The 24,112-nt window shown below is 42.5% G+C and overlaps 1 protein-coding gene across 1 annotated transcript in view; it reads left to right on the top strand.

Annotated features, from left to right (window-relative positions):
- EXD3 (exonuclease 3'-5' domain containing 3) overlaps positions 1–24,112 on the top strand; it is a 298,010-nt gene that overhangs the window by 96,837 nt on the left and 177,061 nt on the right. Inside the window, 6 exon segments of the mRNA XM_050907868.1 lie at positions 2,120–2,287; positions 3,548–3,715; positions 13,385–13,438; positions 14,023–14,162; positions 14,980–15,080; positions 22,307–22,380. Coding sequence (XP_050763825.1) covers positions 2,120–2,287; positions 3,548–3,715; positions 13,385–13,438; positions 14,023–14,162; positions 14,980–15,080; positions 22,307–22,380 — 705 coding nt within the window.

The following is a 24,112-nucleotide window of genomic DNA, read 5'->3' as shown; positions in this document are numbered from 1 at the left end:
TTTCCTATTCCCATGATCTGTCAGGCTGTAGAAATCCCCCAAGGAGCATTCCCTGCCATGGGAATCAATTGAAATGGAAATGGCAATTACACGTTTGAGAGGAATCCTTGTCTGGCAGAGAGAAGAGCCAGGCAGCGCAGCACTCTTTCCTCTCTGATTTAGGTGTCTCATGCCTTTTTTTTCTTTGTTTTTTTTCCCCTTCAAATTATACATACCATAGTTGAAGTCTTCAGATTGCTAGGAAGTTTTGAAGAAGGCTTTTCCCCTGCTTGTCAAAGTCTAGCTGGTATGAAGTCAAGACTCAGTCTAGATAACAACAGTTAGTGCTCCTGGCTGTTGTGTCAGTGTTTGGAGATGCTCTGCATGTGAAAACAGGCTTGTGCTCTCGCAGGACCTGGTGTCTGCTGGAGCCCATCCTGCCAAAGCCCAGGCTCTGACTCCAGCCCAAGGAGGAGCTGAGCGGTGTGGTGAAAGCTCTTGTTCAGTCTAAATGTGCTGAAGTGGGGCTTTGGGGGGGGGGGGGGGGGGGGGGGGAAGAAGAGAGGCCATTTATAAACAGTGCAATTTCGTTGGCGAGTTGCTTTGTTTTCCTTTGGCTGTTGTGTTGGATATTTGTGGTTGGATAAGAGCTTGCCTTTTCCTTCTGCTGAATCTCGCAGTGAAGTTGGAGCCCTGTGTTTAACATCGCAAATTCTTGCCACAGGGAAAAATACTTACAGGGAGAAATCTGTTATCTGAAGTCACATCTTTGTTAGTCATCAGCTTTTTCATACTGCATTTGATAATCTAGTGAGAAAGAAACAGTTTCTGTCATAAACGATAGGTTTTGTGGTTTTTCCAGACATGAAAGACACTATGGAAAATAACTGTCTTCCAGTAAATATTGTCGATGAATAAAAAAGAACAAATTCATTGGCAAATTTTTGTAGATTTTCTTTTGTTTTCTATGTCGTTCTTCAAACTTTATGTTGTTTCCATTGGAAGCTACGACTGGGGCCATCATATACAGTAAATTACAAGTGCTGGCTGCAGGCGGGAATGAGCATCTTTTGGATTTTGCTTTTTAGCCAGAAAAGAAAGAGAGCAGCTGCTCTTAGTGATTTCTTGTTTTCTGTCTCTGCTTTTGCCTTGCTCCACGCCAGTACATGTACCATGCGGTGAAAGGTCCTGTGTGGGTACTGAAGGATGCCACTTCTTCACCCTGCCAACCCTCTGAGCTCCTTGGAAACTACTTCTAATGTAAACATTATAAAGATATTGCTCAGTACTGCTAATTTATCACTTCTACCAGATGGGTAGTAAGTAGCCTATTAACATTCACAAAGTGAGTGTCCAATTCCTTCACATTTCTAAACACATCACCCTGGGATTCCTAAGATTTATGGCATGGAGTTTTCCCATGTTCTGAGCCCCTTCGTACGACCTTTAGACTTGCGAGGTGTGCAGTGCCTGACGTGCAGTAGGTAGTCGACAGAAAATACCCTGCTCAGGTAGGTTTGGAGGAAAGGAGCATAGATTTGCAGGATGGCAACCTGACAGAGTTTGAACTCGGCTATTTCTTTCTTTTTAATCTTGTGTGTAAAATCCAAACTATTTTGATACTTCCAAATATTCCTGTTATGGTGAGGAGCATTATGCCATCATGGCTGAAGCGGGTATAAGGTCAAATATGAAAGTTTGTGGTACAAGAATGAGGAGGAGGTGTTTATAGGCTTTATTACTTGTAGGTCTGTTAGAAGATGAGTAGGTTTTTGAGCCCGATTATCTACCTTCAGTATTGCCATTTTACTAATAACACCCCTTTCTCCAGCTCACTTCTTTTCTCCCCCTCCTCCAAATCCCAAGCCCCTTTGTCTGCCCCACAGAACAACTTCTCTGTCTTTATGGGATAATTAGTGTGGACAATTGCTGCTTTTCCCATTGGGTTTGAGGTGCAGTGAGCCATGAAGGAATCTGTAATGACATGAAAAGTCACTGGAGGCACGGATGGTGGCTGAATAGCAACAGTTACCTCTCTGAATAGATTAAATTAAAAAAAATAAAGCTTTGTGTTCAGCTGGGGGAAGGGAGGATTCACTAATCTTTTTGTACATGACAATGTGGTTTTGTATCTCAGCAGCTCAAGGAAGAAATCAGGCGGGGCTTTGCAGGACTGGAGGACCCACTGGCAGGACTCCTGGACATGCTGGAGAGCAGCAGTGATTGGAAGGGGAAAGGGCATTCCCTCGGGTATTACATCACCACTGAGCTGCAGCTTTGGATAAAAGAGCATCCTGCTGTTCAACAGGTTAGGAAAAGAGAGAGCAAGAGAGCCAGGAGAAAGGACAGGGCAATTGATTTTAATGTCCCTCAAGTGTTCCCAACTTCACTTTATTCCCTAATCCAGCGTCTTCTCTGTAGTCTCATACAAACACGGTGTGACGAGGTGTGAAATTCGTACTGAGATGTTGTTATCTGTTGTGTGCTGGCCTGAAAGTGAAATAATATTAGAAGCTGTGATGCGAGAGCTCTGTTTCCCCTTCCAAGCTGGGATTTCCATCTTTCCAGATCAAACCACTTTCATCAAGCGTTGATCTTGCAGCCTTTGCCGGGCTGGAGGCTTTCCCACTGGAACTCACATCCCTGCTGTCAGGATAAAACCAATTGCAGTAATCTACTCTGCATATTCTTCCAGTTCTGCAAATAGAAGCCAGTTACTGTACGATTGCTTAACTCCTGCCATATGGAGGAGAGCTTTTATCATCGGGAATGCAGAAAATGGTAACAGTATGACTTCTCAGCAGCTGAATGATTAGCTTTGTAACATTGGGTCATCAGATTATACGTCCTAATGTTTACCATTCCTTATGCCTTCATATATTCTGACCTACTGAGATTTTCTCTTTTTTGTATGCTTTTGGCTCTGAGCGCAAGATACTTTGTAATATTTGTGTTGTTTCATTTCCCATTTTTCCAAATGGTTCTTTTTAGATGTTGAGCTCTGCCATTACAGTATCTGCAAAGTGCAGTGAAGTGCTACTGGCACTGAAATTCCTATGTCATAAGAGAATGATCATGTAGGAACACCAGGATTAATATTTGTATCTGTGCATCTTTTGACGGTGCTTTTTCTTTTCCTGCCCTTCTTGCACCCAGGAGCAAGCCTGGGAATGAAAACTGAGTTCTTATGCCTGACAGGTGAGATCTCCCTTGAGGGGAGTTGCTGGATTCAAAGATTTTCTACTGGGAACTAGAGGGGAGAATTTCTAAATAGCTGTGTTAGTAAAAGAGGGCATTTTTCCAGTTTCATGTTTTACTTTTGCACAAGGCCATATGCCTTTTCCAGAATTATCCCACAAACATTTAATGTTTTTAAATTGGATGCTGTGAAAAAAATGTGTATCATATTGTTCTGATTTCTGCTTGCAGACTCCATGGGGAAATTGGAGAATCCCTTCCCAAGGAATTGGCTTATTCCACTGTTTAAACAAGCTGCATTTTCAACTGCCATTGAATTGTAGCCATCTTTACTAAATCTGTGTTTGATTTTTTTTTTTTTTTTTTTTAGTCTGGCATCAAGCTGAAGAAGCTGCAGGCCCGTGTACTCAGAATACTAGCCCAGTGCCCAGCTAATCTTCTTGACCCTCTGATCAGCATTTACCAGCTCCATACAGCAGACCGGAACTATTTGCTTGGACATGTCAGTCATCTTTATCACAAGGGCGATTACAAAGAGGTGGGTCATGTCTTTCAAATAAATTTACCTACCCAGCTCTCTAGTTCTCTGTTAATGTCTGTGTCCTTTTTTGGATGCATTTCAATGTGAATTCCGTTTCATCACAGCAGCTGCACACTGTGAATGGTACAGCTTAGCATGGTCTTCCCATGTACATGAGCAGGCTGTGTTCAACCTCATTTTTTCTAATGGCTGAGTACAGAATGCCAGTGAATCCTTCCTCCACCCTTTTTTGACCTTTGAAAGTAATAGGTTAATAGGGTTTAATTTGGAGAATTTAAGGGGATGGTTGTGTTCTTTTTTGTTTTCCTTGTCCTTGGCAAGAAAAGAAGGGATTTTAGTAGTTGGTCATAGACCTGCTGTGCTATCTCCAATCTGCCTGCAGCGAGGAGGGGTTGGAAAATCTCTCTGTTCCCACATGAGTACCCTAACCAAAGGGTTCTCAGTTTGAAGAGTTTCGAAGCCTCTTTACCATTGAGGCTCATATTCACAATGTGTTACTACTCGTGTATTTGAGTTTGAGTGGCTGACACTGGCAGGAGTTCACCAAACCCAGAGTTTGGTATGTTTTACCGTGTGGTTTAGAGTACTTGCAGCATCTCTGGCATCACCGTGGTGTCTTGGTAGCTTTGCGAGTGTTCTCATGAGCAAACTACAATGCTGTTAATGCCTTTTTTTTTTTTTTTTTTTTTTTAAGGCAAAAAACATAGGTTTGTTTTTCTGAAAGGAAGGTGTTCACTTTGATGGTGTGGAACAGCTTGATCTTGTTTAGCAAAAGAAAAAAATCAAGTAGCATTTTTAAAACCCTATTCTTCAGTAAAGCCGAATTCCCAAGTGAGATAGTGGCATTCCATTCTTGTTGATTTCTTTGAATACTGAAACCAGGATATTTCATATTTGATTAGAAGTTCACAGGTAGCTGCTTGAAACTTACTCTTTTGCTCAATAACTTTTTGAACGTGAGTGTTTGAAAATCCTAACAGAAACATAGTATTTGACTATATTCAAGTGCAATTTTTAAGTTCGTGGCTCCAAAGATATTTATTGTTTTCATTAGAAATGCAGTTCTTTCTAGCTCTGGTTTTGGAAAGCTCTAAATTTTGTTTTGATGGAATTGTTTTTCTGTTCTTTCTTCCACAGAAAAGCTCATTTACTAGTCATTCCCAGTGTGAAGAACAGGAAACCTCAACTGTTGCTTACCCTCAGCCATAACTTTCTTCTAGTTTTGTTTTGTTGCCAGAAGGATGAACAGAATTATCTTCCAGAATAACAGAAAATCTTTTACTGCCGTTGGGGACTGATCATACCTAAGTTCACAGCAACTAACCCCCCAAAAAACCTGGAACTAGGGCTCTGAGCACTTGCAGTGGGCTGTGGCGTAACTGTCCTGCTCTTCCCCATCTTGTAGGATTCCAACGTGTAGGATTTTTGGCTCTTCTGTCTCTCACCTGAAAGGACAGAAATCTTTATAAATCCTTCCTGTCATTATTTATTTTCTTGCTGTATTTACAATAAGACACCAGGCATTTATTCTAGAGCACATTATTCCCTTTGCCTGTTTTGATGCATTTCCTACTGTGGTGCGCGAACCATAGAGGTCCCCCGCTCTGCCCCATGGGTTAAGGCTCCTTTCCCTCACAGAGGTTTTGCAGAAAGATCTCTTCAGAAAATGAGATCCCAGGAGATCCCTGGGGACGGCCATGGTGGTTATTTGTTTCTGAAGCGCATCTGGCCCCCTGTATGCCTTGTTTTAGAAGAGCTGGTCAAAAGCTGAACCAGTTTGGGCATCGCGGCAGCCAGGCGTTTTGCAGTGAGCTGCTGGGAGGGCGGCCTGACGGGGCAGGGTGCAGGTGTCCTGGGGGCGGCAGGAGAATCGTCAGCTGCGTAAAGGCGGTGGTGGGTTTGGTGGAAGATGGCGCAGGTGGAGGTAACTTTATTCTGATTCAGCAGCATGAGATAGTCGCTGTGGTGAGGAGGCAGCTGATGGGGAGCGCTGGCCAGCGGATGGCACTCGTGCTCCCGTGATGCAGAAAAACAAGCTGATGCCGTGAGAGTTAAAGGAAAAAGCAAGGAGATGTAAGTGGGTTTTTGAGGCGTCTGGCCTGTTTGGGGTTTTTATCCATTCTTTTGTGAATGGAGTTTGCAGCTGCTGGAGGAGTATGGCAGCGTGGGGCCTTGCAGGGTGCTCTGGAGCTGTGCAAGGGGCTCCCGGGTCTGCTCTTCATGGCCCACATGGCGTGAAGAGACAGAAGGGTTTAACATTCCCGCTCAGGTAGTTTCAGATGAAATGTGGCGGCTTTGTCCCCTTCTCAGAAGCCCTCCGAAGCCACGGGCCGTGCCTCCATGCCGCCCTCAACCTGGGCTGTCCCGGGCCGTGCTGGAGCCTGGTCGGGCTGCCGGGTGGACGGCTCTGTGGGAAGGGCGATGGCCGCTGGTGGGGCTGGGACAATGCGGGGATTCAGCAGACCGGGGGTAATGCAGTGCGAGCGAGTCTGTGAGAGGCCCTGAATAGGCCAGGCTGTGCTTGAGAAGAATGAGGGGTAGGCAGAAGGCAAGCTAGTGTTTCATGGTCATCTTATGTTACACTTCAGCCTTTCAAAGAGTGTCTGGGGCTGGTTGAATGAACCTCTCTTGCACTGCGAATGCGGGAGCCTAAAGACAAAGGGGACTCTTGTCACTCGCAGGCCCCTTTCGGGAATAAAAGCCATTGTCACATGAACAGGGGCAGTCTGGCAGGCTGTGCATGCTTCAGTGCCCCATGATATCGCTAAGTCTCAGCAGAAATCACATTCAGGGCCCTGTCAGCTTTGATTAGCGGGGTCTCATGACTTAATGTGCTGCGATATTTCATGTCTAAGGGTGGCGGCTGTCTTTCTGTGGGATGAATGCCCTCTATTGTCCACTGAGTTATTTTATTTACATTTTTTTAAACAGCTTATAAAGGTAAAAAGATAGCTGTGCTTAAAGAAAAAAATCAAATTCCTTTGCTTCTGGATCAGTAGTGAGTGCTGCTCGGGTCAGATACAGTGAAACTTGTTTTCACAGTCAGCATCAAAGTTCTCGTCTTGTTTAACAGCTTTATAGTAAATTCTGAACAGGTGGCGGTGGAGCTGGGTTTAGGAAGGAAACAATAAATAATCTTTTTAGCCTCTGACAACCAGAAATATTCTTGGGCCTGAGAGAGCTCCCACTCCAACTTCTGTGTGTCGGTGACTAGCAGCATTTTTCTCCCCTTCATCAGTTTGGTTCTTAAACAAGAATATTGAACTAAGCTATTAGTGGGACAGGGAGTATTTAATTTTTAACAGTTTTTTTGGTTGTTGCCTGTCCAGATTTCTCTGTTTTCAAAAGCAGAGTATATTTTTTCTACTAATGTTTCATCCGTGAATTTCTACAAATAATGAAGGTTGATTCTATATGTTAAATTCAGTTAATATTTGCTCCTTCAATTAAGATAATGTGGATTATCTATTAAAATTCAGTTGTTAAAATTGGTCGTAAAATAAGTTTGAGTACCCGGAGAAAAAGCTCTGTAGACACAGAATTCAAAGTTTTTGTCAGCAATACATACTACTACAGAAGTAATTTGATAATTTGATAGAAAGGATGGTTGACCAAAGGGCTGAACTTAAAGGAATACAAATATGCTAAGGTGTAGAATGCGTAGTTCAATCACCACCACGACCTTCAATTTTCAGTGTAGTGATGTTTTGAACACCGATTCAGGGATGTTATTGTTTGTAATCCTACTTCATACATGGTGCTTGTGTACCCATGGTGTATTTTTGCAAATCTGTCAATGCAGATCAGTGTTAAGATTGATTAAGCACATTAATGGATATTCAGATTTTGGATTTCTTCACTCTGACTTTTTTGAGCTGTTCTCAGGACCGTGAAAATGTCTCTGATATTGCTTTTTCCCTCATTCACCACCTTAATTACAAAGGCTTGTTCAACTCTGACTGTATTTTAAAGTGTGTGCATTTGAATTTCCTTGTTTCTTTTAAATTAAAAATAATAATCGATAAGAAAAACAAGGAGAATGTTACGGGGGATGTTTCTCATGTAAAGATGATGATGTCAGTCTCAACCCTTTTTTCCTATTAAGTTAATCTGCTGCTAAAGGACAGCTTTAATGGCACGTTGCCTGCTAGACTCATGCCACTCCAGAACAGAGGTAGCCAACCTGCGGGCCATGGACCGCTCTGCTGCCTGCTCCCAAACACCAGGTCTGCTGGAGCCGCCTCTGCTATGGGCGTCTGTCTGGTGAAGTGGTTGGGAAGGAGCTTGAGTGTTGCTGGGAAATAATAATTCAGATGGTAGTATTCTGCTCCTACTGCCAGCATTTCTGGGCTCTCGTCAAGCAAGCGGGCTCTGGGAGAAGAGGTGCGAATGTGCAGCAGATCTAGCCATACAGAGAGTCTGGATCTGGAGGATCCGGTGAAGGTGGGTGGCCTGTGTGCGCAGGAAGCTTGGGCAGTGCTCTAGAGGATCACTCATTTGTGAGGATGCGCTGACCAGTTAAACCAGGTTTAAAACTGCTTTGAGTGAGCTGAGGAAGACAAATGATGGAAGTGTTTGTTTCAGTTCCCTCTTCCCTTCACCTGTGCGCACGCATATTCCAACCATGACTTTTACTTCTCTACCTCAAATTCTTTAGATATGAGTAACCTGTCACTACTTCATTTTGATGGTCTCACTCTTTATAAAATATGTTCATGCTCTCTTGAAGGTGGACCTGGGAAATCTCATGTTTTTCTCGTTTCTGAAGATCTTCCTGAAGACAGCTGTGTATATTGTATGCTCTTTAAGCAGGAAGTAATTAAACATGTAACCTGATGTCATGCACTATGCAGTGATGCACTCTGAGAGTTTGAGCAAAGCTGATTAACCACAAGTTTGAAATGAGTGATTCCAAAACACAAAACAGATGTTCCCAATGATTAATACGTGGTGTGCCTTTTACTCAATTATTTCTACCATTATTATGTATCCAGGCTTTGATCACTGTGATTTTCTTAGAGTTGACGTTGGATCCTCCTCTGCAAAGTCTCGTTCTGTTGTTTGGTCTATTCTATGTAGAAATTCTACGCTAGATCAGGCACAGGCATATTTACCTTTGTGTTGTCCCAGCTTGCTTGCAGCAAAGCTAAGTAATGCAGGAGTCATCAGAAACCATTTGTGTCTGTCCTGCATCATCACTCCAAGCAGTGCTGCTAGTAAAAGGTTATTCCTCTGATGCTAACCCCACCGTGGGAAAATTGCCTAAATTGTCAGTGTAGACACCACCCAGTGCACATGCCCTTGCAGATAAGATCTTGTGTGGCTTCCTGCACTTCGTACTGTATATGGAAAGAATAGTCATTTTTAGATGAGACAGAGCCAATTGCATTCAAAACAAGTAGAGAGGATCAGGTATTGGTGCAGAGTGCTCCAGGGTTGTGTGTTCACTTCAAAACACTCCCCATTTTCCCATACTCTTGTTTTTGCAATCGCATGACTACAAGAGTGGTCTGGTGCTCGTGGCTTGGCCTGAATACGTCAAGTTTGGGTAACTTCCCCCATCTTCCCCCCCTATAGTCAATACACCTACATGCAATTTAGATATAATTTAATGTGGCATTGCCCAGCTTTGAGTTCTTCCCCATCCTCATCCAACCCTCCTTTGCGATATTTTTAGGTGTTTATCCTTGGGAAACAAAACTATTACAAAATGTCCAAATATGATTTTCGCTTTCACCATAATTAAATGGAAGAATGACCCAAAGCTCCCCAAGGACAATGAGAAGACTCACGAACTTTGATGGCATTTGAATCACACAAAGGGTCATCACCTTTTCTCCTGTACTAAGCAGTGGCTTCATCATGAACCTGTCCCGTATACCCTTGGGGGATGCAAGGCAAGAGAGAGACCAACCTTTCCCCTAGTCCTGTTATGATCTGGGGCAGGACAGTTTTAGTATAGGTTAAACACTTCTATGTGTAGCAATAATGCTAATAATGCTAATTCTTTGCTGTTATTAGATTACATGCTAGAAACTCTCTATGTATGAAATGTGTTTTTGTGAAAAGGCTACTTGTACCACCAGTCAAGGCTGTAACATGTTCTCTTTATAGTTTGAGGGAGGGTGAGTAGACCCTGATAAGCTGACAGTATCTTAGCGTTCACCAGAGCTTTTCCACGTTCTGCGTCGTAGCTAGGTTTTTTGCTCTTATTGATGAGCTGGTGAAGTGGGGGAGGTACCTGCTGCTTAGGATTTCTGTTGCCCTGCTGATCCAGCCTGCGTCTGAGGATCTGCAGTTGGATTAACATGATTGCTAGCTTCCAGTTACCCTGGCTAGTCTTCCAGCACAGCTTGGAGAGTGCAGCACTGCATATGGGGAAATGCGTGTTCCTTGGGTGGGGAGGGGGATTCTCACCATTTCAGTTACAGCATGCTGTCTGCCTAATTAAAGTGTTTGTTTTCTAACTACAAAATGAGTCTGCAAATGAGGTGTTGCTTTTCTGGAGATCTTATCATCTATAAACAGACTATTAAAAATAGGGTCGTTTTACACAAAACTTGTTTGTGGAGTGAAACAATTCAAAACATGATAATAACAAAACAAAATCTTAAAATAGCTCTAAGTCGAGACCACAGACACAGCTGCCAAACACTTTCATCTTTATTACAGTTACTCATATCTCTTCTCTTATTATTCCTATTGTAAACACGCTGATTTTATCTCAGTTGTCCTCGCTATTCAGCCAGCCAGTCCATGTAACTACACCCTGCAATCCAGCCTGGTTGTTTGTTCCTAGGACCCAGGTCATGCATCTCCTTCCACGTTCAGCTTTGTGCATGGACGAGGCTGCTGCCCCACTGCTGACGGTGTTCCCCGCTGCAGGAAGTTTCTGCCAGCAGCACAATTTATCTGACTGCTCCGTCGCCTGCTTTAGCTGGGTGATGTTAAAATGATGTTAAAAGCCAGCTTGTGTGATTTGCTTGAAGTTCCTCTGACGTGAAGCAGTCGCAGTGGTGTGAGCTGGGTCTGCCACAGCTGGGGTTGGAAGGTGATGTCTCTCCACGCTTTGGCTAAATGAGTATTTGTTGCTCTACACCCTTTGGTACAGGGTAGAATATACATCCAGTAAAAGAGGAAAACCTAACCTGACACGGCGCATGTTCATCTGATTAAGTCACCTGTACGGTTAATAGAGCTGGAGATAAAACTATGCCATTTAGATAACAGTTCTGCAATTAGGTTAATCTGAACATGCATGTGAACATTAAAAAGCTATTAGGGAAACCATTGTATGCTTGCACGTTAAAACTAACGGATTACTTGTTTAATAAAAGGTACTAGTGAGATCAAATGGTGAAACAACATTTTGAGAGTTGCAAGTTTTTTTTTTTTTTTTTTTTTTTTAATTCAGCAAACTGAGATAGCTGGGAGGAAAATAAAACCAGCTGCCAAAGCTTTGGAGACCCAAAACCCTTCTTCAGGTCCAAAACAGAAGTAGCAACCTTCAACTTGTATACAAGTTGAGAATAGTTACTCAGCTTGAACTTTGTGATGTTAATCTGATAATTTGAGCAAAAAGGTACTTGATGCTTGTGGAGCAGAGTAGCATGTTAGCCTCTAAACTGGTGGAGTAGTTATAAAGTCTGGAGTAAGAGAGAGATTTGGTTGAAGATTTAGCTGGGCTGAGAAGTGATAATGTGCCTTTCTATTCAGTATCTGGTTTGTAGCATACAGTCACTGCATTACTGTTAGTTCCTGCTTTTGTCACTTAAAGCTCTTCTGTTGATTTCTCTTTTTGGGATGAAGCCTGGACTGTCAGTGACACAGTGTTCATTTTGTGTTAAACTAACAAACAAACAAAAACCCCAAAACCCCCAAAAACCAAACCCAAAACAAAACAAACAGAAAAAAAAAAGTTTTCCCACTGATAACTGGGTATCTCTGTTCTTTCTGGACAGTGAGACTGAATGATTGAACTTACATGGTGTGTGTTGGATGTCTGCTTTTGTACACTCAGTCTTTGATGCAGTAGATGAAATACATGCATGAATTTCCCAGAAGGTAATGTAATCCACAGCTTCTCCTGTGAGCAATGCTCAGATGAGCTGTTAGGTTTTGGCTGTGTTGCTTGGCTGGGTCTGCAGAACATGTGCTTCCAGTGATGAGTTAAGTTGAGGTGTCATCTGAATGCTAGGAGAGATCGCAGAAAGTGTGTTTCAAGGTGTGCTCCTACCGCCACTTAGGTTATTGTTCTGGTTAGATTTTTCTATAGAGGTTTCATGCAGGTCAAGTGTAATGATGAAGTTTGCGTTTGCTTGGGGGGAATGCACATGTTTACTGTATTATGTTTGTTTACATATTCTAACAAATAACACAGTTCTAAAATGCAACTATTTTGACAAACAAATCCATCATTTTCATGATCTTTCTCTCAAAATCAATCACAGATAGCAGAGAAACCTGTTGAAGATAAGCGCTTTTCCTCTAAGCCCTAACGCACTCTTTTTATCCTCATCTGAATAAATTGGCATTTGTGAACCGGGTTGATTACGTACTCTGTCCTGTTGGTATTTAGTGTTACATGCATGCTGCAGTACGGGCAGAGATGTCGTGTTTTCAAACACTGTTTACAACCAGTTTGGAAAATACAGCCTAACTTTGCAAAGTAATTAGAAGGACACTTCATGTAAAACATCCTTGTTACCTAGTTCACAATTACATCAGTACTAACACATAAATGCGCTAGAAGGCTCCTTGCTCTTTTTACTCTATTTAATGGAACAATACACTATATTAAAGAAAGCCATTATATGCTGCTTCTGTATTTGAGATCCAAGTATTCTCACACGCTACAGAAATTAGACACTATTAACTGCTTAAAATCCTAATTAGTTTGTATGCCTCCCAAGCAATGCACAGTTAGATCTTAATACATTTCTGTAATCACCAGGCTGGGACAGGACAGACAGTGGCTGAACCAGTTCTTCTCGCAGTCTTGAGTTACTGCGGTTCACCATAGCAGAGTTTCCTCATCTGCAGGAGATACTGATTTGGAGTTAAGTTGTGCATGTGGCAGGTCTTGGCTTATCAAAGATTTGTAGATACTACAAAAGGGAAAAATACAGTTCTTGCCGTCTTTCTAATTGTGGTGAATCTTAGCACTTTCAGGGGTGTGGAGCTACGCAGAAATTATAAAAGCTAAGACCTCTTGATTTCAGGGTCTTTTAAATCTTGAGTTGCTTTCACAAAATGCAACCATTTTACAAAATTTAAAAGGCACAGCGAGATGGATTAAGCTAACTCGGAAAGGTGTGGTGGGTCAGGTGTTTTTTACAATTATATTGATAGAAAATTTCCATCTTAGCTGATTTTGTCCAAGCACTTTACTTTCTCTCTCTCTTTCTGCCAGACAACTTGATCTTTAATTTTTGCTCCAGGGTATGCTGCTGCTTGGAATATACAACTCTGCCAGGAGTGTTCTTGTACATTTCTAAGTGGAATGTATGTGGCCAAATGTTTATATGATTTGTACTTGAAAATTTAACAGAAATAATCAACACATTAAAAATTTGTATAATAGCGTATATACTTCGCTTTGGAATAATGCCCATTTATCCAGTGTTGTTCTTCTCCTAAATACACAACTTTTTTTGTATTTTCTAGGCAGCCATACTGAGTATGAAGCTAAAATTACAGCCAGATCAAGATGTGGAGAAGGTGAGTCATTTCCTCTGCAGGCTTCTCTGTCATCAGATCCACCTTTTGTTAAGCAGGAGATCCATCAAGGCCCTCCAAGTTGTGCTGCCTTTCACCTGAGGCTTTACTTTGTTCCCAAGAAGTAAGTGCTGCATTGCTGATGTACCTTTGCATCTAGGGAAGTGACAGAGTGTATTTCGTTAGACCCCATTATGGCTTACTGGACTGTTTTTCTAGCTGCAGCCACTGTTAGAAAAAATTCTAGCTGTGTTCTTGACAAACAGTTATCACTATGATGGAGTTTTGTGCTTTTGCTATTTTGAAGCTTTACTAATATTTGTGTTGAAAATGTCGTCATTTGTGTTGGCTAGTATTTGTGTTGAAAATGTCACATCACTCTTTTAGGCAGCACTGGTTGATTAAGCAGGGGGTTTGTGACTTGCTCACCGTGTCTGAGCAGCAGGGAATGGGACAGCCCTCTGCCAGGCTGCAGTCTGCAATGTCACGGACCTCTTCCGTGCCGTCTGTGTGCTGCAGCGCTCAGTCTGCGGAACATGGTGATCAAAGGCAGGGCACGGTGCTTTAAATGTAATTTCTTCTCCTAGATGTGTACACCGCTACTGCTCCAAGATAAAACTAACTTGGTGGAAGATTATGTGGGAGAATATCCTGAGCTCCAGAGCAAGCTCTTGCAGATCCTGGACACGTGGTGTGAACCTGGTTTTAATATCAGAGACATCACAAGGTAGAAACGCTTGTTGACTTTCTAAACAGCTGGGGCCAACTTGCTGTCAGAGGACAGTATGTTCTCTGGTTGTCTATCTGAGATCGTTTCTCAGCGCAGTGGAGTGCAATATATTTACTTTTCAGCTGAGAAAGGGGAAATTCTGGTGTCTGTGCCAGAGCCTTCTCGAACGCTTCAGCCCGTAAGACAGAGGTATCGTTCCTGTTGACAGATGCTCAGTTCCTACCAGGAGAGAGGAGTGCAAAATGAAACCTGTGCAGTAGATCTTAGCAATAGAACAATATCAAAGCTTCCTCCGGGAGGTTGTAGCAATCAGACTCTTGTGCTTTGCTGCAGACAAGGGTGAGTTTCAGTATCGGTTGTACAGGTTTTGCAGGAAGATAATACTGTGGTGAAGTGGCAGAAAAACAAGAGATGCGAGTGGTTAACCTTCATGTGCTCGTGAAATAGTCGTGTGTGTTTTAATTTATAAATTGCCTCTTACTAGAATAGCTCCTGTCAGTCACAAAGCCAACAGTACAGTCAAACTCACAATGTAGATGCAATAGTTGCAGTCTTAGTTCTGAAAAAAGACGAGAGGGAATTGCTCGCTTTCTCTTTCTTTAAAATAAGCCTCTGGACTTGCTTCAGTCATTGACTGGGAAATTTGTGTGGTTGTATTGTTGGCTTTTTGCTGTAACTTGGGAAAGGTAGGGGACTGTTCCTACCAACACCTAGCAAACCCTAATACCTCTACTGTTAAATACCCACTGTTTGGGAAACATACTTTAGGTGATTCCACAGATGTTTCTTTCTGATTTTGTTTATTTGCTTACAGACAATATCAAGGCCTGTCCAGGTACAAACCAGATAAATTTAACCACAAAATGCTAAGCAAGCTGATCTTCAGGCTCCTAGACCGATTTAACGTAGATCCAGGTATGTGATATTGCAACATATTGTGGAGTTATCTCACCAATAAAGAACAGATGAAGTCAATTTGTCTTTTTCCATGTTCAGCAAGGAATCTCTGCTGTAATTTATCATGGGGAGTTTGAGAGTTTAATTAATGATATTGAAAAACAAAGCTGGTAAGTTATGGGAATTATCACTTTGTGCTGTCGAAGAATGAAGTGCTTGTGACTAATAGACCGCTTCTGCCATGACATGAAATAAATCTTGACCTCAGAATGGCTCTACGTAAACACATGATGGTCAGCTTTGAGTTATGACTCCATTCCACTCACATAAGAGGCAAGTCATTATTCATCTGGGGATCTGTTTTCTTGAGTTATGGGTCCGTCAGCTGGGAAGAGATAACCCTTGGGAAGCAGGAGCCTCACAGCCCTTTGTATTCTTTGCATAAACTAGGGTTGGTGGTAGGGAATTTTAAGGCTCTTGCAGCCTTCTGAGAGAAGTAACACATTTTACATCACTGAATAGATCTGCTTCACTACCAGTTATCTAACAAAATCTACTTTGTTTTGCTTTGGTTGTTAGTAGGGACTGTTGATCTTTTTTTCTTCTCTTTGGGACCTTGTGTCAAGACACCTTTAGGTGCACCGTTAGGTTTTACCCTGCAAAGCTTTCCATCATCAGCCCAAGATATGCAATTCTCTTTTCTTGGACTGAAGAGTGTTTTCTAACCACAAATTGTGGGCTTATTACACCTGGCAGCAACACTATATTGCATATTAATCTTCACATCTTCAGACTGGCGTTCAAAGGTTAATAAGATAATCCTTACAAACCCTCATTGGAGGATAAGTAAATATAATTAAACTTAGCACATTGGTGTGAAAGCTGAGACATATGGGGGGTGATTTATTTAAAATCTAAAACCTTCCCAGGAGTTTACTAGTCTTCAGTAATTTTTCCTCCTTTACATGGTTGGTTATTCAGTAGGCTGTATTGTCTTTTATGATCTGTAAAGAGAATTGAGTTGTTCCCCTTTCGTTACGAAAGATCTGCCAAGGGTATGATATTAACTGTAGAGGAGAAATGATGTAACTGTTCACATGCAAAATCCTGAGAAATTAAAAGAAACATAATCTAGGAGAGGAGCATGTAGCTGTTGATCTCGGGTGCTCTCTGTGGGATGGTAGCGTGCCTCAACCTGGTGATGGTGTCCCAGATGTTGTAGCTGCCGATAATAATGGCCAAATCTTGCTGGTCGTCCACAACACATTCACTGGTGAGGAGGTTCCTTGAGGTAGATGCAGATCCCATTCCTGCCTACGCTTCCAGAGAGTGATTTATCCTGTGCAAACTGCAGTGGCTACAGTGCAGGATAAGTCACTTGCTAGGTAGGGCTGTCCACCTCTGTTGGTGTGAGAGGGGATGTGGGCTACTGATTTAGACAAGATGCCAGATTTGGGGCATCTAAAACCAGTGTTGGATGACTCTCATAGTCCCATATATGAAAGTACGTGTTTATTTTTTACGTAATATCACATGTCATTCAGAGCAGGACTTCACACGTTTGCTAAACTGTGGCCGTCTCAGTCTCCTTTGAAATGCTTTGGAAGGGGATGAATGCCTACAGAGGAATTTCTGCCTTAGTGCTGGTCCTGCTTGAACTGAATTGGGAGATGGTGGCAGCTGGAACAACACGGTTTTCCTTTTCTTCCCACCTCTCTCCCCTCCCTTCCTCTGAATTTCTGGGTGTTCTTTCTCCATTCTTCAGTGGAAGTAAATCTGACTGTGAGGAAAGAGCGTACAAAAAGGAAGCAGGCTACGTAAAACATACAGATTAAAAAACTCCCTCATTTCTCTTGTTCTGAGCAGCTCCACCAAAAGCTAGGAGTGAGGTAAAACTCACACTTCTTGTTACCTAACCTGATTGTGGGCTTGTTCGATGCCGCAGTCTTCTGCTGCTTTCTATCTCCTCTTCACCCATGACTCCTACTCGCTGAAAGAGGCTGAGGGCAGCAGCAGAAGAGGGAAGTGGCTTTCGGTGAGAAAGGCTGGAGGAGGACAGGGTTTCTTGGTATGAGAAGGCAAACTTGTATGTGACTCGGTTCTTGCAGTTCCAAATCTACTTTCATATTTCACTACCCAAGCTCACTCTTATCCACTCACAGTAAATTTCACTGACTGCTAAGCAAAACTTAGGTGCTGATCAGCCATTAAGATTTGAAACACTCCTTGGAACCGCCAGTCTTAAATTTCAGAGCCGGATGGGAGGTGGCCCAATATAAAAAAGATCTGGAACCTCAGGGGGAAAAAAAGCCATCGTCTTAGATTAGTCCACCTCTTCTTTTTCTGAACTGTATTCCAGTATTCCTGTTAACACACAAAAGAGTGCATGGTAAGTGGAAGATTTTCTGCCGAGTCCCAAAGGTGTCCTGATAAACTGTGTGGATTCCATTTAATTAGCTTCATTGGGGAAGGAAGAAGTTGGGCAGAAACGGTATGTGATTGAGGAAATTGAGTTTTATGTAGTCTTTTCTCACACACGGGTCAGTATGCTCTTGTTTAACGAGCCTGAAGCTTTTGCAGGCTAATTACTTAATACTCTTTGGAGACCCTGTGAGATTGACTTAGATTTACAGATGCAAGTTTCAGGCAAAACAGTTCTCAGAAATGAGGGAACAGACCCTACCTAAGTTTGAAATGGTTGAGTCTATTTTCTGTTGTGTTTTTGCACAGCCAGTATACTACAGAGAGTTCAGTGGTGTTTTTCATTGAAAATTCATTGGGTATAAGGTAGAAATGATACCACTCTGAAAAGTGTGACTGTCCTCATATATTGGGCCTTAGTGCCTATATGACAATAAAGCAGATAATAGTGGTGTTGATAGAAAAGAGATGGTAATTGAATGCAGTTAACACTTGTTGTCCTGTAGCAGTGTAATAAATTAGCTGAGCACCTTAAGTTTTGAATGCTATGAACATGTTTTTACCATAGTCTTTAAAAAGTTTTTTTTAGCCTGAACGAAGAGAAATGTTTCTCTTCATTTGACCACCAGGTTATCCTTTTGGTTTAACCTTTAATTTCAATTTGGTGTGAATCTTCCTTACGAAGCCCCGGAACTGGTTTGTGAGATAAAGCGCTATCAGTCCGTGAGTGTCGGGGCAGCAGAGGGCAGACGAGGGCTGCTCAGCAGGCTGGGCATCAGCTCAGGTAAGTCACAACTGTCCGCAGACTTCATCAGGTCGGCGAGACCGGCGAGCACATCGCAGGGCAGTCACCAGGGCGAGCTCCAGCAGGGACTCGCGGGAGTCTACGCTAGGCAATTCCGAAAGATGCTGCGTTAGAGAGAGGGGAATGACTGTTATAACTCTACAGGAATGCCTTTGAAAGAGGAAATTTCAAATGTTTTTACCTTTTCCTCGTTAAAACAGAGCAGAAGGTTGTTCCTTTCATTTACATTTGCTTTACAAGGGTTGTTTCCCCCCTAATTCCATGGTGATTTTCCTTCAGAGTTTTTTAGCTCTCGTGTTAAATACCAGCACATCTCTATATAGCACTGTGACTGAGAAGAACCTCTAGGCTTAGACATTAGAAGATAGGAGCCATCCACTCCTGAGGCTGCAGTAACTGCAGAGTCAAGGTGCTGAAGAAGGGGACTGAACGTGCCAGGGTTCTTTCTGGGGCCTTACCTTCTCAGCTACATTTTTGTCTACTGAAGTACAGGCAGTAGAATATGATCAGCTCTAGACAAAGACAAGCTGGCCAGCAGCTCCAAGCTTTTTGTTGGAAAAGCTGACACCACCCTTGCAGTTCTGAGCATGAATTCGTCATATCCAGACACGTGTCTAAAGACCACACCGGAGCATTTTTTCCTTTAGGTGTAGATCGAAACCCTTGTGCTATGCTCTCTGTTCTTCCTCTAGTCAGCTAGTGCTCCAGGCAGCAAAGCTAGTAGGTAGCTCAGGGGTTTGGGGCTAGTCTGGGGCTTCTGCTGTTTCATCTTCCTTTCTGAGGATCGCTGACCCTGATCTGTAGTGGCACAGAGCATTTTATGAGAGACACTAATGCATCTTTGAGGCTACAACAAAAAGAAGTTTTCTTGAGTCCGGCCCTACCCTCTGCTAATTCGCACTTAGGGACTAATCTCATAATACACTGAGAGACTAATGCACAGCTCGCTTCTCATCAGATTCCCCGGCAATCCTTAGCAATACCAGGGTAAAAGCCTCTAGTGTTTCAGGTACCCTGATTTTATTAAGAAAAGGTTCCTTTACTTTGTCCCCAAACAAAGTATGCTTTGTCTGGGACCTTCTGTTCTGCCAGGACAGGGTGAAGGAGTCTCATTGTGAATGGAAGTCAAGCGCTCAGTGCAGGGTAAAGAGAGGATTGGGTCCCCATCCCAGGTCAGGAGGCATCACGTATCACCTGGGAGTGGTAGCCACGCACCGCACCTAAAAATGTATTGCACCATGTCCCCAGTAGACACGTCTTACCGATGTCACACGAGTGAAATAAGTGTGTATTGCTGGTTTCATACCCTGCATGACAAATAGATTTCATTTTTACTTCCTCTCTGTTGCTAATAGCCATTAACTCTCTGCTAATGGCCAAGAGCAGACTGGATTTTTTGCTTCTGAGTCAGTCCCAGACATGAAATGTAGTTCCGATGAAGCACTGTTGTGGTGCAACTTCCAGGTTAAGAGTTAACACATGTCCAAAGAGGTGTCTTCATAGTATTATACCATTTGTATTCCACTGGTGCTCCACAACCCAGTCAAGATCCCAAAACCCCATTGTACAAACGCTGGATAGAAGGATGGTCCCTGTTCTGAAAAGCTTAGGACATTGTCTTTTGTTCCAACCAACAAAACATTGATTTTGGCTCATGAGACCTGAGTTCAGACTCCTGTTCACTCTTAACTGGGTGTGTGACCTTGAGTAAGTTGCTCTTCCCTGAAGCGCTTTGATTTCTGCAAATATAAGATGTAGACGGTCATGAAACTGCAGGAAAAAGGTCTGGCAAAGACTCTGCAGTACCACCCGTGTCACCCGCCTGCCCCAAAGCCAAAGGAGCTCCTTCTGTTATTTCTGATATACATGGAATGTGACATTTATTCTTAAAGACCTCCAAGGTGGAAAGTTTACCATCCCTATACAACCTGTGCCAGTTCTTCTCTAGCCTTGCCATTAGATTTTTGTTGGTTTTTTTCCTCCAAAAGGCTATCTGGAATTTCCTTTGCCTTTATGGCTTTTGGTAGATGCATCTCATGTTCACTTTGGGCTTTCTGATTTTATATGTTTGTGCTGTTCTTTTGTATGTGTGTGATCCAGTTTCCACGTTCTTTTAACTTCCTTCTTGTGTTTGAGATCAATGAAAGCTTCTGATTTAGCAGTTAGTCTCTTACTTCACTTCCAGTTTTTCCATTGCCAGCTCTTCTTAACTCCTTTTCCCTTCATAAATTATTTTCACATGAAATCTTACCTGCCAGTTCTCTGAGTTTATTGAAGTCCATTTTGTTGTTTTTATTTTGCTGTTCTTCCTTTCGTTAGAGCTTTGAACTCTTCATTTCATTGTCTCTTACCGTTACCTTTCATCCTCATGTTTTCAATTAGTCCTTCTCTGTTTATTTGTGATAAAATATAGAAAACTGGATTGAAACTCAGTTCCTTTGCTCTATCAGAATAGAAGATGTCACTAGTGCCTTCAAAAATGTTCCAGTCAACCTGTGTTCCTCTGTCCTACTTCCCGCACAGATAGCTGGGCACTTAAAATCCCTCAGTTCTGTCAGGTCCTGTGCTTTGGATATTTCCTCTAGAAGCTCACAGACGAAAACATTCAGTGGATCTTTTTGGTGACCTAGAGCAGTCATGCTGTGTTTCTTTCTGAAGTGCTTTGAAATCTTTAATTTAGGTGGTGATATTATTAATTTTTATGTTGCTCTTACCTTCTTTAAAGAGTGTTGCTTTCCATGAGCTGATGATCTTTCCTCCAGATATTGGGATAATATCCGGAGAAAAGATCACCATATTTATTGGGATAATATCCTGTGGGATAATTGCAATTATTTCCTCAGATCCTTTGAGGGCAAGGATATGTTGTCACACTGTGGAAGATCAACTTAAAAATATCAGCTTTAAGCATTTCTATTTGAGATGGAAATGTTCAAGTTACGAAGTGATGCTTCAAGAGACTCTTGAGAAGCTGCAGTAACCAGTGGTACATCAATTCATATCCCTCTGATTCCAGGGTCTGATGTTCAGAGATCTTTCTTCCTTCTCTCAGTTTTTAGTCCTCGGGCACGCCATGTGTGGGGCAAGGAGGGTGCTAAGCTCCGAGGCCCTTCGAGTCGGTAACACTAGTTTCTCCCGGTGTACGCTGATTCAAGGGAGGCTGCAGAGAATTTTCACTTTACTATTTTCTGTTACCGTTTCTGATTGCTAGTCCTGCTCCTTCTGACTACCAGCGAGATGGTTTTAGCCACTGCAACCCCAATGAAGGCTTTGGTTAAATCTCCCCCTGTACATGCATACCAGCATCTAGCAAGAACTGACAGATACGTATGCTAATCCTAGCTAATGTATTTTATCTTCTGCGTTTATCTCTCGTTGCACTGGATTTCAAAACAAGGTGCTATGTGAAGATCTTGTTCTTTGCAGTTGTAATGAGGCATATCTAATGAAGACAACAGTAATAAAAGTAACAACAACAACTGTTGCTTGCTAGCTCAGCAAAACAATAGTCACCTCCCTCTTTGTATGGATATGGAGTCTCTTTCGTGGATATACATTTTATCCGATAAACTTTAGCCACAAGTTTACATCCTGAGTAACATGTCCAAAACTGCTTCAATGAATTAACAGCACAGGTTCCAATTAAATCAAAAAGAATGCGGTCTCTAGAGACTGGAGGTGGTGCCTGTATGAGGATGCTACCTAATTAAAGGTGTGAAGTCAGTGACTGGGAAGCATATTGAACCAGCAAGTGGATCTTATCGTTCAAGGGTGGTAGAACCAGAGATATCAGTAGCCAAGGATTAGCATTGCTAATCATGGTTGAAAGTGTAAATAACAGTTTATAGTATAGATAAGCTGACAATGTCTGTGTCTGTCATTGTTCCAAGTGTGATGGCATCCTGCCTTCCACATATTGAGTTTGAAATTGGGGACGGAAAAATGTAATGTCTAGACAGTAAAACTTCAAGGAAGTTCAGCTATGTTGTGTACTTAAATGTCTTTTTCCTTCTTTTAGCTCTCTGCCCTAATGTCATAAATCAGCGGCACTTGAGAACTCTGAATTACCTCTTTTACAAGAGGTTTGTTGAGGTATGTTTCTCTATTGTGTGGCATGGGAGTGAATGAGGCTTTTTTTTATTTTGCATTTCGAATAACATAATTGACATGATTGAAATGTATTGATAGTATATGAGGAAATTTTCGTTGTGATTATTATTGCATAGAAATGCATTGGATCTGCCATTGGGCCTGTTTTTTCTGTGTGTGAGTAGTTTGTGTGTCCATTCATATTCTAACGATTGGGTGTCATGGTTGCTCAGAGGTGGATGCTTGTTCACCTCAGCATCCTCAGCAGTGATCTGAGACACAGGTAGGTAGGTCAGGGTGCGCTCTCCATACATTCAGTTTCTCGCAGCCATCTCAAATAAGCAGGAGCATAGTGGCTAAAGACTTTTTTGGTGGTTTTGTCTTTTGGGGGTTTTGCCTGTTGAGTTTTTTTAAGAACACTAGTTTTAAGCATTCCACGTTGCTGAGTTCTTTGTAGGCACTTTGCTTTGGTACTTGTGGCCTGGCTGTGACAGGTATGGCCCAAACCTGCCACAGAAGCTTTTTTTGTGCTGACAGCCTTGTTACTGCTGAGCAAAACGGTAGTATTTTCAGCACCTGAACCACTCTTTGAACTAACTTTACTTTTGTCTAGCCTCCAAATTCTCTTTCCAAATACGCTGGACTTGTCCTGGCACTGAGGGCTCGTAGAAATAAGATGCCTCCATTAATTCTTTCTAAGGAGCAGGTTTCTAGGAGGCAACTTGGAGGTTGACTGTCTCCAGAATTACTTGACTGTGGTTTCTCCTCCCTTCTCATGAGCATACTGAGCCAAGTCACTGCCCTTTGGATGCTCTTGAGCACACTGCATTGGGGAGCACGTTTCTATTCTTGTTAACAGTTTTGGTGCTTCTCTTGATGGTCTGGCATTCATCATTATCCTGTGCCTGGAGACCGGTTGTACCAGCTGAGAGTAGGTTTTTGTTCTGCCTCTTCTGGAAAAAAACAGCTTGCACTTGTTGTATCCAGGTGTGTCAGTTGGACTGTGAAGGACAAGGACCACAAGAGACTGAATATCATATTCAAGAAATGGAAACATTTTGCTTTTGAATTATCAAGCTGTATTTGCCAAACATGGAGTGGTGGTTCATCTGCAGTTCATAGAAGACTTTCTCCTTGTAGATACAAGAGGCTTTTTAAACAGAGTTTTAACAGAGCCCAACAGGTTGTTCGGATGTTCCTACAGTACTATTGATCCAGTCTTCAGAGAGCCGGTTTTCAGGAAATGAGACACCTCCTTCAGAAACGCCTGTTCTTTTGTTCAAAAGAGGATTCGTTTGATGTTCTGACAGAAGAAGGCAGATGCGTGCATTTTTTCTGATCCCCCGCCCCCGGTACTTTGAACGTGAAGACAGGGTTGAGTGGTGGTGATCTGATGACACCATTCTGGCACAGCCAGTTCTGCTTCCAAGACCTCCGGGTCCATCCAGTCAGATCCTGAGAGTCAGCAAAGGCTCTCATCTGTCTTTGCTGCCTGCCAGATCCACTGACAGAAGACCTGGAGAGGATCGAGCATGTCAACGTCCTGCATCTCAAAGCTTTAATGTTGGATGACATCATTCTAGAAAGCTTGGTGATCTGCAGTGAGAGAGTAGAAAGCATTTATCCAGGTGTATTTATTTAGCAGAGTGGAATGGATTCTTGATCTGGTGTTCTGCTCTCTCTGGCCTTCCATTTCCTTTGTTTTGGAGTATTTGCTTGATTTAAAGTATCCAAG

This window comes from Gymnogyps californianus, chromosome 18 (assembly GCF_018139145.2).
Source record: "Gymnogyps californianus isolate 813 chromosome 18, ASM1813914v2, whole genome shotgun sequence".
Lineage (NCBI taxonomy): Eukaryota > Metazoa > Chordata > Aves > Accipitriformes > Cathartidae > Gymnogyps > Gymnogyps californianus.
The sequence above is the reverse complement of the archived record's forward strand: the minus strand, read 5'-3'. Positions and strand labels throughout refer to the sequence as shown.